This window comes from Mugil cephalus, chromosome 3 (genome assembly GCF_022458985.1).
Source record: "Mugil cephalus isolate CIBA_MC_2020 chromosome 3, CIBA_Mcephalus_1.1, whole genome shotgun sequence".
NCBI lineage: Eukaryota > Metazoa > Chordata > Actinopteri > Mugiliformes > Mugilidae > Mugil > Mugil cephalus.
In genome coordinates, this window is record NC_061772.1 from 25,107,501 (window position 1) to 25,124,832 (window position 17,332).

Genomic DNA, 17,332 nt, shown 5'->3' on the forward strand with positions numbered 1-17,332 from the left:
TCAAATGATTAATAATCTTCCCACACAGGACTCACAGTGTTGAACCTGAGCTTTATTGCGGTCACTGCGAACAATTTGAAACGTTGATATGGCGAGGGATTGTAAAAAGAAAAAAAAAGGAAAAAATCTGCCGAAATGAAATGACAAGTTTTGTAGGCACAACACAACAGTTTACAAAAAAAGGTGCAAATTATGTATCTGATTAAAAACAGGTCAGCTTATTTATGAAATTTACTCTAAAAAAGGGCAAACATAGACTGTGTTCTAAACACAGCTAAATATGAAATTCATATTATTTGGACTTCCCTGTTGCAATTCTTTGATTGATTTGGAAGCTAGATCTCTTGTTGTCTAAGGGGATTAGCGAGGCACAGTGCCACGAGGCTTGTGTTTGGATAGATGAGGAGCGTTAACACATTGCTGGCAGTCACGCGCGTACTCTTCCAGGGATGCGAGAAATAAGAGGTCTTTGAGGATAACACGATTTCAAGAGGCTGAACTCAAAGAGGGGTCACATTTGGATTTCAGAGAGCTGAAGGTTTCGTTTCAATTGTGACATTCAACGTTCAAGTTTAGCCTTGGAAATAAAACATAATTTCAGAGTTCCTAATGCGCATGTCAAGTCTGCCTCCAGCGTTTCACAAAGGCGCCATGCTTGTACAAATCTCCCTGGTTGTGTGTGAATTAACCCGCACTTGAGGATTTTATTTATTTGTTTGTTTGTTTGTTTATTTATTTATTGCAGTTTGACAAATTGAGACTGATGATTGAAATAAACAAGTCGAGCTAATTCAATGAGCTAAGAGACAGGAGAAATGAGGTACACGTTGCCTTTTTGCTAAGCACCGCACATTATTTTTTTATTGTGAACGCTTTATAAAGGCTACCATTGGGTTTGGTAACTCTGTTGACCTCAAGAATTAAGTTACACAGGATAATGTACCGACACCAAGTCTGCAGCAGCGCACAAAGACCTCATCCTGCAAGAGCAGTCGCTAATACCGAGTTGCAACTCGCATGTTTTTTACCAGCAGGGACATACACGCTTCATAGATGGTTTTACACTGAAGAACTTTCTCCCGTGCTGCATGTAGGGGAGCGAATCACGCTTTCAGCCGGGGCGCAAGAGAAAGGATCTACACACGGGTTGCTTTTTGTTGCATCACTCTACCTTGTTGCATCCTTGCGTCAGACCAAGTATTTGGAATTTTACTGTAGCTTGGGCCAACTTTTAAATCGCAAAACAAAGCTCTGAAGTAACAATGTAAAGCACTTTCGGTGTGCGGATGAACTCGCGAACATTATAAATCTATAAACTGTTACAGCAGAGGTCTCGGCCACTGTGGAGCCTCGCATAATGGACTTCTTTTCTCTCACACCCTACGAGTTTATGTGCTACTACTGTATAGTGTGTCATTAACTCAGTGTCTCTCTATGCGTTGCTTCTCTGTAGATAATATGATACCTCATGTATTCATAAATTATGCCAACCGGCTCTTGCAACGGAACAACTGTTAGCCATGACATGGGCTTGTTTATTCCTTCTAGCATTAACTTTATGAGCACACCGTGTACCCACTAAATGTTTCTACAGTGAGTATTTTGAATGCTAGCTCCTGTCCATTCTTTGTACCCATTATCGAAATCTCATGTAACATGCATCACTTACAACTAGAACTCTTGTTTGTGTCATGTATGTGTGCTGCGCGGATGATTTATTCAGATGCACTGTACTGCACTTCTCTCCTGTCTCTCCTGCTAACTTCACCCAGCTAGCATTAAGCAGGTGGAGTGTCCTATCAACGTTTCTTCCTGTTAAAAGGGAGTTTTAGTGCTTGCATTGGGGAGATTCAGGCTGTGGGTTCACCAAAGCATCTTGAGACCATTTGGATTGTGTTTTTTTGATGCACTATACATAAAATTGAAAGATTCACTTTAGGACACAGAGGAGAGTGAGACACGTTCGCTCCGGCTTCTCTCATCTCACATGATATGTTGCGTTTCAAAAAGACAGTAGTCATTCAATTCTAAATGCGTCCCCTGCGCATAATAAGCCGTTTATGGCTCTCAACATGCCTGTACAAAATGTTTATTAAAACAGTTATGCTATTTTTATGCTTTCTTGTTGATCATGCAACGCTGCAGTTTGTGTCTACGGGCGCGGTTGTGGTTTAATTTACATCGAGCTGTACAACAAGCTGTGGTTTTTCCTCTCTTCACAGTGGCGCAATGTAAATGACTGCAGACAAACTGTAAGCACGCCTGGAGCTCTGGTGGAACTGGATTTTCAAATAGGATAGTTGAGGAGATCATGACTACTATGCACCAATCAGGCGTGACATTAAAACCACCTTTCTAATGTTGTGTAGATCTCCCCTTGTGCCTCCAAAACAGTTGGGACACATCAGAGAATGGACATGGGCCTTCTGAGGGTGTCCCGTGTTAGTCAGTGTTCGAGGTTCAAGGTTCTTAATTTATTTCTCAGGGCCAGGAGCACACATACATAAAGAATATAAAAATAGTGCAATAAAATAAAATAAAATAAAATGTGACAAATGCAGTGGATATAGGAGCAGATGACGGGTGCTACGTCAGGTCTTGTTGTTGAGCTGTGTGAGTTGTGTCTGACAACAGGATGATGTTAGCAGGAGCCTTTGGGTCCTATGTGCCGAATAAATTACTCTGATGTCGTGTATTCTTTATTAAGCAATGATTTGAAATACACCACTTTTTTAGGTTTACCAGACATATTATATGTGAAATTTTATGCAAAGTATCGGTGTCAGTTCAGTATCGCTGATACCAGCCTAAATTTTAATCGGATTGGAAAGGAAATCTGTGGTATCGAACAACACTAGTGTCAGTGCTATGGGGTGGGGGTGCTTGGTCTGTTCTAGGTGGGTGGTACATGTCCAAGTAATATCCACATGAATGCCAGGTCCAAAAGTTTCCCAGCATAACATTAAATTGTCACAAAATGTTATTTACTTCTCCTGTCAGTGGTCAAAATGTTGTGACTTTCTGGTGTATACAAATAGTACATACAAAATAACCTACATTTATTTGTGCATTTGTGTTTCTTCAGGTTAATACGTGACTATTACAAAACTATATTAAGACTCAGGTTATTTCAAATAAAGAAATAAAGTAAGTGGAGGTAGAACCAGGTCGCATAAACCAACGCACCCTATGAACTCCACCTGCGGGAGACTCTGGCAAAACAAAACGAACGACCTCAAAGTAAAGGAGGACTGGTTGACAGCTCTGAGCGTCCAATCAAATGTCTTCTTAAACTGTGAGTGGGGAGGAGCTGCACCAATCACGAGCCGCGTCTATGCTTCAAGAAATTCTATTGGTGGGATCAAACACGCGGCGCTGACGTCACCATTGCGCGGGTCTATCAAATAGGAAAAAATATATCTTGTCGGAAAAAAATATCCAGCTGTCTGTTCAACCGCTGCTCTTAATTATTAGGGCGCAGCTTTCAGTTCGTGGCCGGATTAAAAATTTACCAAAGCAACGGCTAACTCTGTTGTGTTTTACGTCGCATTACTTTGCGTCGGGAACTCAAAGCGTTACGTGTCAGTCCGTAAATTGGATTAGTGCTAACTAAGTAAAGTCCACCTGTGAATGATAGTGTAGCCGCCGTGCTAGGAAGCTATCTTAACGGACTGTTGGGACGGAAAACAAGGATATTTGTGGACTTCTCTGGTTTTGACATGCCATTTCAACCATGTGTTGACTAGCTGTATATTTATATTTACATATATAGGCTAGGCATTTTAGTGCGTGTATATATGCTAACGTTACACACATTACAGTTTCCGTTTTAAACTAACATGGATAGTTACAGCCAGCGTTTTGATTCCACTACTGGACGAGACGGTAAGTCTCAAAAGAAGAAGGGCTTCACCAGTAACAGCACGTCGTGCTACGACGATGGAGACCGTAAACCAAAGTTTGTAAGTATTGACAGGCTGCAGTCGTGACGTCCTCTCACTGTTTGTCTCCCTTGACTCTGAGAAAACCACTAACACACACACACACACACACACACAAAACGGCAACAGTCAACACAAAAAAGTTGCAAAGATTTTCTTCTGCTTATGCACCAGGGCTGTCAAGGTTTGAACATATCTTGGAGGGAGATTATTATTATTATTTTTTTTATTGAGATGAAGTGTTTTTCAAGATAAAGTATTAGTACATTTATCTAATAAAGTTATTTAGTACTAATAAACTGAACTACTACTAAACTTTTATTGACTTGAAATGATGTGCGCAATGGTTGAAATATGCGTGATTACGGCGCAGCTATTTCACCTGGCAACGAGAAATGCTACTTTCTGATTGGCTCATAGGCCGCTGATATTTTCTGGTTGGCTGATAGGTCGCTGATTCAAGTAGAGCGGTCTCATCCATTCATAGATTACTAATCTCTTTTATTTACAGACTGCGCTACTAATGCGGCTAGTTCCATCACTTCTCAGCGTGAGATGTGTCTTTTGTGGCGTGTAAACGTATTGAAATGCGTGTGTGTGTGTAAGACCTGAGAGCCCTGTTATACACTATATTTATAGTTTTATATGACAGCAGATGTAGATATTAAAATGTATCACTCGTTTATCTCTATTTCCAGTGACTTAATTGTCTCAGAACGACCTTGTTAGTTTGGAAACTTATCCCAAAATAAACTAAGAGAGCAGTAGATCAGGGATGATGTATCATTCCTGTGTTGTCTTCTCCCTTGACTAATTCTGTCTATTGCAGAGGAAAGGCAATTACAAGAATGTTCCCCGCACAGAACCCACCCATGCAATCTTTGCCCCATGTCTGAATTGTGTTTGTGATCTTGACTGCTTATTGACTTTGCTTTGCATGTAGGAAAACAATCGGTTAAAATTAGCACAGGGTTTAACTCACACTAATCCATGTTTTTCCTTCCGACTACTGTCTGCCGTTTGTCTGCTGTAGTCTCCGTGAGATAATAGGCAAATGTTGGTATTTTGGGTGCTGCATCACTGTTATTGGGATTTTTGTCTACTTTCCCAAATGTGTAGAACACCAAGGCATCCGGCAATTCAAAAGGGAGACTTGTGTAGCCTGCGGACAGATCTACTTAATGTACGCTCAACCTGTGTTTGACCTTCTTAAGGGAGCGCAGCCACAAGTTAATTCCTCGTCCAGTGTTTAGAGATTTGTCGTGTACGTCTGTAGTAAAGGTGTGTGCAGGAATGGTTCGGCACAGGCTGTTTTATCTGCTCCCATTTATGAGCTGTTGTACAAATGTTTAACATTTACTATCCCTAATAGAAGTGTCTGTAAACCTTCTATGATTATTGTGCAATGCTGGATGAAAGGGGGGCTACAAAGTCAGGTTGGTTGTTATGTTAAATCAGTCAGATTGATGGCTGCCTGTAAGTATTTAACCTGCAGCATTGCACTGTTTCTACAGATGGATAGGGCGCGGTATGATTGCGTCTAATGTGTATGCAATTTGAGTTTTTAACTGTTAGGAAAGCAGCTTTGACTATAGTGTCACTGGTTTGAAACTACTCTATATCTGTAGTTGAGGTATCTTGAGCAAACTCCTAGACCCCCCCAAACTGATCCCTGGGTGCCTTGTATAACTACCCACTGCCCCAAGCGTTCTCACTACTCTATGTGTACAAATGGATGCGTTAAATGGAGAGAAAATATGTGTACTTACACCAAACAAGCATAACATTATGACTATTTGCCTAATATTATATAGGTCTCTTTTGTTCATCCAAAACAGTGACTCACTAGAGAATGGACATGGTCCTGTGGGGGTGTCCTGTGGTGTCTCGCAACAGAATATTGTTAGTGGGGGCTGTTGGATCCTATGGGCTGAGGGGATGGTCTTGTCAATCTTCCTGTCCCATTGATCAGTTCGGGATCTAGTGAATTCGGAGGTCAGGTCAACATCTTGTGCTGTTTTTGTTCCTGCTGGGCATGGCTGCTGCCATCAAAGAGTGTCATTGCTATGGGTTGTGGGTGCCTGGTCTGGTCTAGGTGGGTGGTACATATCTAAGTAACATCCACACGGATTTTGGACGAGGTCCAAAAGTTTTCCAGCAGAATATTGATTTGTCACAAGATGCTCGATGTGATTCACTTCTCCTGTCAGTGGCTGATTGCTTTCTTTATTTACAATTAAGCAACGTAATTAACAAAACATCAATACGATTCATTTTAGAGTCTGTGGTTAATTTTTCGTCATTTCAACATTATTCTCCCTTGAATGCAGTGCTGGGCCCTGTGATCCTTGGCATCCGCCACAAAACTTATGTGATTCAACATAAATGCACCAAAAACATCTTACCCTAGGAATATGTAAATGTATGTCTTTTTCATTGTAGACTAATTAAAAGTGACAAGAAAGGGGAAAGGGGTGACTCATTAATTTCATTTTTTTTTTCTATCAATGCAAATATAATTTTTTTTAAATGTGTGAATTTACTGTGTTCAGCGGCTTTTCAGCAGGTGCCTGTGATACTGGACAAGGACATAGTGTTGAAAAGATAATGAGATTACTTAATGGGTCTACTGATGAAAATAAATAAAACAAAAGAGACTCCACATTAAATCTTGTGTGTGAAAAAGCAGTTTGTTGCGGTGCTAATCATGACTCCATTCTAACCATGGACAGAAAATCTGCCATTAGTGTTTATGTTTCTGCAGGAAATTAATTCTGGTGCAGAAACGTTCCATTCAGAGGTGAAAGCATTTTGCATGGTGATGAGTATTTGCAGCCCTTTTAATCATATATCATATATAGTTCTTAAATATAAAAAGGCCATGAATGAAGGCCAGACCATGATCCAGGGTACAGTGCAGGCTGTTATGCACCATATTCCAGGCCATATCCACAGTATCTTAATATCCGTTTCCTTTTAACATAAATCTACCAAAACTGTCCCATTGATCATTTGTCATGTCATTTTTCACAGTTCAGTCTCCCCAACGTTATTTCACATGCCACATTTTCAATCATCTGAGTTCTCCGCATATTCACCGTGGGAACTTAAGGGTCCCTCCAACACCTCAGAGTCGTCCGTGCACAAGTTATTAGGCCAGTTTTTAAAATTTTGAATATATATTTATTTAAGTGGGGTACCATAGTTCTGTCTCCGAGGATACATGATCTTGGTGATCTGGGAATTTCTGGGATATTCAGCCATTTTCCTGAAATAATCTAATATGTTGTGCCCATTCCCATAGTGCATAAATAAATGTACCAGACTTCCTGCATAGATCATTGTTAAGTAAACCCACTCTGTTAAGTCTTGATGGGTGTAATATAGTACATGTGAATTATTTTGTACTGGATTAATTTGCCTGCTACTGATCTAATTTTATAGGTTTACGAAACCAAATAGTGGTGGGTATTGGCAAGGATTTCACAGGTGTCACGATACGATACGTTATTACGATATCCTGATATTGCGATATATTGCAATAATCTACATAGTCTAAATGCAGAAATTCTAAATGCAAATTAAAATGCAAGTTGTATATGTACAGTAGATGACAGTGATAATTCATTGAACAGATTCAGTAAAAAAACAAAAAACAATATTAATCCAAATGATCCTTTTCCAATTTATTGCACTTTTTCGTGCTCAGCTTTCAAGGCTCAACCCAATAAGAAAAGCAAAATTTATGTTGAAATAAACCTACTCTCCATCAATAAGGCAATACTTAACTTTCAGCTTCATGTACTGCTGTTGCAGGGTACTGTTAAAATATTCAGTGGTGAACACGTGAACTTAGAAAAGGGTGACAGAATCGTGTGGGAGTTTGGCTGTTAGAAAAATATGTAAATAATAAAAAAATAATGATAAGAATTTGCCTAATGAAAGCCTCACCACCGAAGAGCCAAATTATGATGTAAAGTTTGTGAAAGCCTGGAGACAGGAGGCCTGAGTCACAAACCCGTCCACCATTACAGTCCAAATTAATGTGTGCAACAGAAGAAGGTGAGAAGAGAGTGGTGTGACATACAGTTTCATATTTGACCCCTTTTAAAAATCTCAGTTATAAATAAAATGAGTCAGAGTGGTTCATGGGTAGGTGTGTTAAGTGTTGGCATTGGTCTCAGTGTTGTTTTATGCCGTTGGTGTAGTTTGTCAAAATCTAGCCACGCGGTTCCTGCTCCAGGCGTGTGCTATTATCTCATGTCCACTTTCAACCTGCTCCTGTTCTAGCACTTTTTAAACAGCGATGCATGTTGTTTATATCCGAAGACGAGTCAGATTGACGTATATTATTCTTTCGGTTCAGTGCTGGTATTTGTCTTGAATTTCTGTACGGTCCCTTTTTTGAGAACAAACCTTTCAACGTCAGCTTTCTTCTTCTTTTTTTTTTTAATTTTTTTTTAATATAATGTCTACTGTGCATGTATTGATTTTCCATTCCTTGTTAGGATTGTTACCAAACACAGAGCACATATTCTTGAGTATGGATGGCAACTTCCCAACATGTCTGCAAATAAACAAACTTTCCTGGCAGGCACTGGAGTAGCTGGTATCCGCAGATAACAACACGCCAAATGTCAATGTCTTTAACTACACGAGTGGATCGGTTTTAATTTGTAGGGAGAGTATTTAGGCTGCAGTTTTGCTTAAATTGCCGGTATTAGCGAAGTAAAACACGCCACTTGTTGTTTAGATATTTAAACCTCGGTTTAGTACTCTACTGAACTGCACTACTGGGTGCCCTAAAAGGATTTGCTCTTTGTGGAGAAGCTTTGGCCCCTGTCCATTGTACTTGGTGATAGTTGTCTAGTCTCCAGGGGAATGTGCAGTAGTTTGGACTACATTCAGCTGGCATACACCAGGTGCTTTAAAGGCACCGGATCAAATCGTTCACTTTACCTTAACATCAGAGCAAGTGAAACTCTTCATGGAAGTCTGAACAATCATTGCCTTCTATAATCCAAATGTATGGATGCTACTGCTGCTTAGATACGTTGTAATAGAGTCCTGCTATTGCACAAATAATTCATGTGCAGCCAGTGGTGTTAGGAAGTGTTAGGATAGTGATTTGTTTAAGTTATGCTGCATCTTTATGCTCTGGTTGTGTTTGATTGTCAACATCAGTTTAGATGTAGTCTGAAGGTAAACCTAGGAAATTGTTACAGCTGTGTGTTGATTGTTTTAGAGTTTGCACTGTCAAGGATCTCATTTTCATTTTCACTTTATATGTACAATCACAATGAAGGTGTTCTGTTCAACATAAGAAGACCAGACAATAATACACAGTATATATATATATGTGCACCAGTCAGGCATAATATTATGACCAGTGGCGGGAGAAGTAATTTTATGACAAGTCAGTGTTCTGCTGAAACTTTTGGACATGATATTAGTGGATGTTACTTAGACATGTAGCACCCACCTAGACCAGATCAGGCATCCCCATCCCATAGCAATGACGCTCCTTGATGGCAGCAGGACACACACAAAAACGCTTCAGGAACAACTAAAAAAGAACCCAAGACCAGGACGAGGTGTTGACCTGACCTCCAAATTCACTAGATCCCAAACATAGGCCCTTAAGCCCCCACTAACGATATTTAGTTGCAACATACCATAGGACACTCTCAGACCTACACAGTATTAGGAAGGTAAACATAATGTTATGCTTCTTTGATGTTTTATGTATTCTGATTTGTTGTTTTTTCTGCTCCCCATCTACAGCACTTACCCTTTAAAAACATCACAGATGATGTGGTAAGATTTAAGGAAACCAATGTATCTAACATCTAACATCAACTTACTTGAAGTCATCTCACCGGCCTGTTGTGGGTGCCAATGAATTTGGTCATCCTTACCAGACACCGGATTCATTGACTTCACAGAGCCTTGAACTACCTTTCTAACCATCTAATGTCTTTGTTGACTCTGCATCTGATAGTGTGTCCAAGAGACGTGTTGCATGAGACCTTAGTTCACACAGTTCTTGCACGTAACAGGTTAACCGTTTGGTCTACTTTTTAGTATTAATCATTTATCACTCTAACACATCTTTTGTTGTTTTCTCATCTTGTAGTTTTTTTTGTAGTTTCTCATCGTGTGTGGCGTCGTCTATTTTAATTGTGCGCTTTCTGTTGTCTCTGCAGCTGGACAGATTTGCCAGTATTCGGATTCCAGGGAGCAAGAAGGAGCGACCGCCCTTATCGCAGTCTAAACACAACACAAACGACTGGACCACTTCTTCATCGTCCACCTCTCAGAACTTTGAGGAACTGTCATCAAAGATTACCACGGAGAAAGAGATCTTGGCTCTGTTTGAAAAGATGATGGTATGTTATTTAAAAAATAATAAACCTTGTACGAGGGCTACCAGCGATTGAATGCAGCAACATTTCGAAGAAACTAAAAAGATTGTTTTGAGCACCAACAACTAAGGCGAGAATGCCCTGTGCCCTGCACTTCATGCTGAGCAATGAGGAATGAAAGCTAGCATGGCTTGTGACTAAAACTAAAATATCCTTCGAAGAGAACGGATGTTTGCTCCTACCACTTTGTCGATAAATATCCGACAGAACTGCACCCCAGTCTGGAGAATTCACCTTGAAATGATTCACTGTATTGACGTTTCAGGTCTTAATCTCAGATAAACTGTAAAATTCATCCAAACGGATGGACATTAATATCATAAATGACAGCTTTACCACATTCACTATTTGTATCTTTTTTAATACTTTCTACTTCTGGTCCACTACATCTCAGAGGTAACTAATGTAGCTAATGTCCGGCCATAGGTTCAAGTCATCTAACCAGTCTGTGAGAAACGATGGTTGAGGCGCTGTCACAGAACTATCCCCTCGACTTTTTAAAACATCCATATCATGTCCATTTCTGTGCTATCCATAGCTAAAAGTCAACATTTAGCGTGATGTTGACAGCTACTGAAATCATAGAAACGTAGCGCTAACGGAAGCACAAAACTGGCTTCTGTTGTGAATTAAGGTGGATAACAAAGTTTAAATATCTTATTTTAAAATCGAATTCAACAGTTGTCTGCTTTACTAAACCAAGGCCATATTATTCATCATCTTCATCTTGTAAAACGAAATATTAAGAGAACAGCTGTATAAAAACTGCTTTGATGGTTTCTTTTTATTCCAGGAGGACATGAACTTGAATGAGGACAAAAAGGCTCCTCTGAGAGAGAAGGACCTCAACACAAAGAGAGAAATGGTCATCCAGTATATTTTCACTGCCTCCAAAACTGTGAGTTGTTTTTTTATGTATTAATGTGTTCTGACTTCATTAGTAATTTCAATGTTTTTTTTGCTTCATAACATCCTAAGGTTATGCAATTTAAATTTTGGAACTGAGTACCTGTTTAAATGTCAAGTTTTTTTTTTTTTTTTTTTAGTTCTGATTTACTTCATACTCTGAGCATATATCATTCGTCCCCTTCTCTCTCACACACACAAACATATGCAGGTGAAGTAGCGGCATTTATTCTTGATAACATTTCTGAGCGCCGGAAGGTAAAGAATTACGTTTTGAGTATGTGAGTTTTCTTTCACGGTTGATTTGTTCTCCTTCAAAGTTTCAGGAATCAGCCGTAAGCTTTTTCCTTCGCTCCCTCCTGAAGCACCTAGATAGATAGATGGTGATAAAACTGTCAGTGTTTCAAGGAAAACAATTAAATCTCTAAAGAAAATGGAAACTTAGGACCATTCTTCCTCCCCAAAGACCATAAGGCCTTTCACTGACTTCTCTTACCCTTAAAAAAGTCAACGTATGGACCACAACTCGCAGGTGGTGCTCCAATAAATATTTAATTCCCAGAATGTTCATAATTAATACAGGTTATGTCTCTGATACTTAGTTTGAATAATAATGGAAACACAGTCTGCCTGAGGTGTTCATATAAGGTTTTCCGGTTAACAAGTTGGCACCAAGTCCTGCAAAGAAGTGTTGCATTTATTATGTTTGTTATATCCAGATATTCCTCCACGTTGCCTAAGGCTGTCCATCTCAAGTTACCATGGGGACTGGCCTGTTTATATCCCTGCATGGTAAAATATAACGGCCACTGGCCAAAAAGCAGCGAATTAAAAATCTTCACAACACCAGTTCTATGAAATCCTGCATTTACATAAGACATGCTAAACAGCAACATTTATGGACGGAAAGGAGGAGTATACTGACATTATTTCTGTTATGTCAGTAATTACTGTATAAATATGAGTGAGGAGGTGTAAAGTACTGTAAGTCTTCTTATTACAAATTAACGAGTTAGTTTTATATTCAGCGGTTGCCTCTTTCCCACCAAATATTTTATTCCTACACACACAACACACACAACACAAAAACAAACTGCAGGAAAAAGAGCCACCAGTTTATAGCAACACCCTTCTCTTCTCTACCACTATTGTTCTTTGCCAGTTAACATTTAGATGGCTCACAATCCTCACATGCCCACACCTACATTGAAATAATCACCTGTTACAATCTTTAACCGTCTTTTGCCAGATCGGGTGGTTATCTTCCAAACTTTCTTTGTAAAAATGTTTCATGAGGAACAGTTATACTGAGGAGCTCAGTAGACTCCGGGCTAGCCTCAGAGCAGGGGCGCCACTAGGTTTTAAGGACAGGGGAGGCTTAGCCCCCAGGAGATGCACAGGATGTAAGCGAACTGACTTTTGCTCACAGCGCAATAATTGTTTGCTATCGCCTAACTTAATGAAACATCGGTGAGGAGAGGTGCCCACTTGAAAACCCCAATGATGTGCCACATACTGCCTACCGCTGTTGGCTAGGCTAGTTAGCTGGTGTCTTTTAGTGGTTTTACTTCCGATCTTGGCAGATTTGAGTAGTGTTGGTTGAAGTGTAGTTACATGTCCCATCACTTCTTACCTACTGCTGTTGGCTAAGCTAGTTAGCTGGTGTCTGATTGTTGGTTGCTAGCTGGTAGCTGACTGCTAGCCTGCTGGTCGGTTTTTCAGTTGGACTGGGCCTCTAAATGTGTTTTACCTTGGATAATGGCACAAGGGATTGTAGCATCCTGTGTATTAATGAATACAGCAAATCAATGGGAAGACCTTACAGTGTTAAGTGAAGGGAAGCATTTAAGTTATCATATATAGTTATTTATTTAAACTCATATTCTCGCCACTTTACATTGAAGTTGTCTCCACTTTTCTGAAAAAAAAAAAAAAAAACTCAAGTCAACTCTATTGACGTTTTTGACATGTGCAACACAATACAGGATTGAAATTACCTTCCTCAGAGGCCTACGATGCAGCAGCTAAACAAAACATGTAAACAAAATGTGCAAACGGTTAGATAAAACAGACCTAACAATGCAAGTGCCTCAGAGAGCTATAGCAAAACCTTATTTGAAAAGTACAATGACTCACTGGCCTGACATTTTGACTATGACCTCAGTGGTAAATGATAGGTTGTTAAAGGACATTATCCTTAAATGAAACTAAAGTGCTCATCATTGGAAATACAAATTATCGAACATAAGCACTATGTGTATAATGATGAGGAGCATTCGGCTATTTCTGATGCGACATGTTAAACATTTCCGCTTCCTGCAAGTTAGTTTAATTTGATGGACAGACAGGTTGCTGCAGTGGGCAGACAGGTTGCTCTCTGAACTGAAAAAGCCAGCAGGACCATGAGGAGTGCTGCTGAAGGCCGAAGACATCCTGAAAAACAGGCTAGCCATTATCATTTCTCACAAAGATGGGGGAGGCAGTAGATCCAGGAGTCGGGGTAGGAAGGCAGACACTTCCTGTATCCTTGATGGGTCGGTTGTGCAGCAAGGCAGTGGTTTGTATTTGTGAGATTGCCACCTCTTTTCCACTCAGAGTCCTCAGCACAGAGCGAAAGATAAATGAAGCAGGGGTCAGACCAGGCTGATGATGCCAAAAAAGAGTTGCAATCAAGAGCCAACATGTTAGCGGAGCCAGAGGGCATGTTTAAGCCATTAAACAACTGGAGAGTTTGGATGTTGTGGTAGTGTTAGATTTATAGGACCACCACCTGACAGGAGGGGAGTTATTTGATATGTCATGTGATGCTGAGGCAGAGCCACACTGAGGAAAACCAGTAAAGCGCACATACCTCATTCACGCTGATAAGGAAACAGGATGGTATCTGTGGCATTCTTGATGAATCAAGAATATAAAATTTCCATTTTCCCCGCCGTTCCGTGGAAAAACACAAAATACTTTACATTTAAGTGGGTGAAACGCCATTTATTTTACAACCCTGTTTGACGGTCGCAGTATAAACTAAAGATCAGACATCAGTTACAAAAGTGAACGGTTTATTTCCATAGGTTAAATGAGGCGCGGTGAGCTTTTCCAGCCGACGAGGGGTGTCGTTTTCAGGCTTCTCCAGTCCAGCCGTGCCTTTTATCTAAGCCATGTCTCTGTATCTCATGTGTGACTGCTCAAGACAATCAAGGCCCAGCATCACCACAACACTCTGGACTTTGACACCACTACAAAATATATATATATATGTATATATATTGACTAAATTGGTATTTATTAGACAAGAAAGCTGAAGTGGCAGTCTTTTCAAATGAGTGCAGTTATATTTAGATAGTTGCACTTGTATGGCTGTCTCAATTACAGTGATTTCTGTGGTGGTGGTGACAAAATTCGAACCAGCATGAAACGATTTTCAGAAGGTTTCTTTGTGAATGTGCTGTTTGGGGGAAGCTTTTCGGTGTATCTCTGCTCGACTTTTGTGTAACATACTTAGAGGTTTGGGAAACGTCACATTAAAGAAAATCAGAGGATTAAACACTTCGGTTTATCCACAACCTGGGACTTGCTTAACAATGACTCAAAAGCCTGGAGAATTATTGTTAGTTTTTTTTTTTTTACTTCAAATGCTATCCTAATTTACACAAATAATACTTTATGATTTTCCAAACTACAAGTAAGCTGTACAATGGAGATAAATGTTCTCTTTTTTTTCTTGCACATTGCCACTGAATTCATATTAGCACACCCACAACAGAAACACCACACATGGCGCAAAAAAAGAAAAAAAGAAGGGGATTATGGGTAGGGATCCATAGTTTTAAACCCCTTAGTAAACACTGTACCATATTTTTCCCATGTCTCCAAACTGGTGACTGCTGTCGTCTCAGGCGAATATATTTTCAGGTTGCCTGTCCATTCATACATCCATCGATTCTTCTTGCCCGTTTGCGCGAACACAATCTGAGGAACATCTTGAGGGATGAAGTGATTAGGAGCTAGTGTTTAAATTGAATAAATTATGCTCTACTGATGACAAAGTTTCGCATAATGTCTTAATAGCATAAAGCGATGAAGTGATGCCATTTCATATCCAAAAGGTCTACATCAAAGTTTTAAAACAACCTCTATTAAATTCCTATTTCCTTGATTCCCTACATATTATCAGTCTGGACATTCTTAATAAAACTGCAGCTTGCATAGTTGGTGAAGGATTACAAGGTAGTTTTCCTGTGGTCACCAATTTATTTCCTACTTCTTCTATTACACTTGTCCCCCCCTGAAATGTAGACATTTAAATGGTCAGGACCTTTACCTCAGAGTGCTTCTGCGCCTTTCCCTAATAAAACTTCCACAGCTGCAGAATACCTGCGCATTTCTTGTATAGTTCGGGTGCTGTTGCTTGGTTAGCACTGTGTTTATGAACCATATGTGATTCAGGCCACGGTTACGTGAATCAGATTTTTGTAAAACCGCATAAATCTTCACTTGGGTTGCTAGCATAAAAAAGAGTGTTGCTTCGCCACTATGATGAGCTAAAACACACAAACTGTAATCTGGACTGTATGTTTGTATACGGCATGCAGGCTTGATGCACATGCTCCACCTCTTCTTCTTTTCTGGCATTTCCATTACCACTAGAAATACGGAAAACCTAAATATTGCAATGCAAAACTGGTAATGGCAACGCCTACATTTCGATATTGATATAAAAGTGTAACGCAAAAGTGCAATGCAAATCCTCGTCACTGGTGTCATTGGAGATGACACAGGGGGTCATGTGACCAGTTCATTTGAAGTCCATTTCCTCAAAGTGAAGTCTCATTTAAGAGAATCAAGGATTTTGCAAGATGAGACTTTAATTTTCTACTTTATTCGCCAAACGCAAATGTTAATATTATTATTATTTGCCAGTAGTAAACACAACTCCCCCAGCCAAACTCTTGGGGTACCTGTGTCCTTATGTGTACTTATGCCTTAGACACACCACTTCACCATATTGCTTGTCAGAGGTCGGCAACTTGACTTACATTGTTTACATAGTAACAGTTGCTAGGATGTATGATTGGACGATGGACGTTTGGGGGCGGGGCTTGCAAAATATTGCTTTTATTTTGCAAAAAACATGCAATGGAAAGGGAGCTACTTTTCTACAATTCAATAAGAGAAGCTTGTTTCTTGTTGTGCTTGTGAGCATTTATAGCATATATGCAAGTATGCACCGATGGCCTGACCTGAAAAAGCCCAAAAACAGACATCGCATTACTGCTGCTTGCTCCATATTTAATATGCAAGTTTTTGTCTTTCTAATAATCACTCTGTAAAATGTCAAAAGCTCCTCATATCCAACTCATCCGAGTTTTAATTATAAAAATGAAATGGATTAATAACGGATGAGCAACTGACTGAACTTGCTGGGAACAAAGTTGTTTGCTCTTTTGAGATTTCATCCTTCTTTCTTTTTCTTTTTTTTTTTCCAGGGCAGCCTGAGAAGCAGCCATCAGATATCTCCCCAGGAATTCCTCAGTGAGCTGAAGTCAGGGGTGATGGACGAACGCCTGTTTGCCTGTCTAGACTCATTGCGAGTGTCCCTCACCAGCAACCCTGTCAGGTAAAGTTCAAGGTTATGAAAATTTAAATGGATTGCACTTTCTATTTCCTCTTTCGTAATCATTTATTTTTAAATAAAACACAGTTAAATATGATCCGCCGCTTGTACAACGTTCTAAGTATTTGTCTACGTCTTTTTTACAGAAATCAATATACATTATTTTGGACCATTATTATAACGATATTATTATCAAATACCAAATAGGTTGCTGAACTGCATCTATTTACTACAATTTCTGCCCTTTCAGATATCTTTAGCAGGCTCACTTTGTCAGAAGTTGCAACCACTAGCCTCTAACTGAGTTACTGTTTTCTCCGACAGTTTTTCATACTTAGAGCTTGGCATCAATGACAACCGCAGTAGCACTGTGTCTACAGCAGCAGAACCTCTACAGACAATGTGTCATGCACTGTACTGTAGCTATGTCAGCAAAATGCATAATGGTG

At 39.8% G+C, this 17,332-nt stretch overlaps 1 protein-coding gene across 6 annotated transcripts in view; it reads left to right on the forward strand.

Annotated features, from left to right (window-relative positions):
• Positions 1-3,425: 3,425 nt before the first annotated feature.
• The window catches only part of LOC125005819 (protein diaphanous homolog 3-like), a 163,427-nt gene continuing 149,520 nt past the window's right edge, over positions 3,426-17,332 (forward strand). For 4 of the 6 annotated variants that reach the window (XM_047581427.1, XM_047581431.1, XM_047581428.1 and 1 more), the window contains exons 1-5: positions 3,426-3,962; positions 9,726-9,758; positions 10,148-10,330; positions 11,160-11,264; positions 16,756-16,886. In XM_047581427.1, coding sequence (XP_047437383.1) covers positions 3,840-3,962; positions 9,726-9,758; positions 10,148-10,330; positions 11,160-11,264; positions 16,756-16,886 — 575 coding nt within the window. In that variant the 5' untranslated portion in view covers positions 3,426-3,839. The remainder of the gene's footprint in view (positions 3,963-9,725; positions 9,759-10,147; positions 10,331-11,159; positions 11,265-16,755; positions 16,887-17,332) is intronic. The other 2 variants (XM_047581429.1, XM_047581432.1) reach the window with 1 other exon arrangement.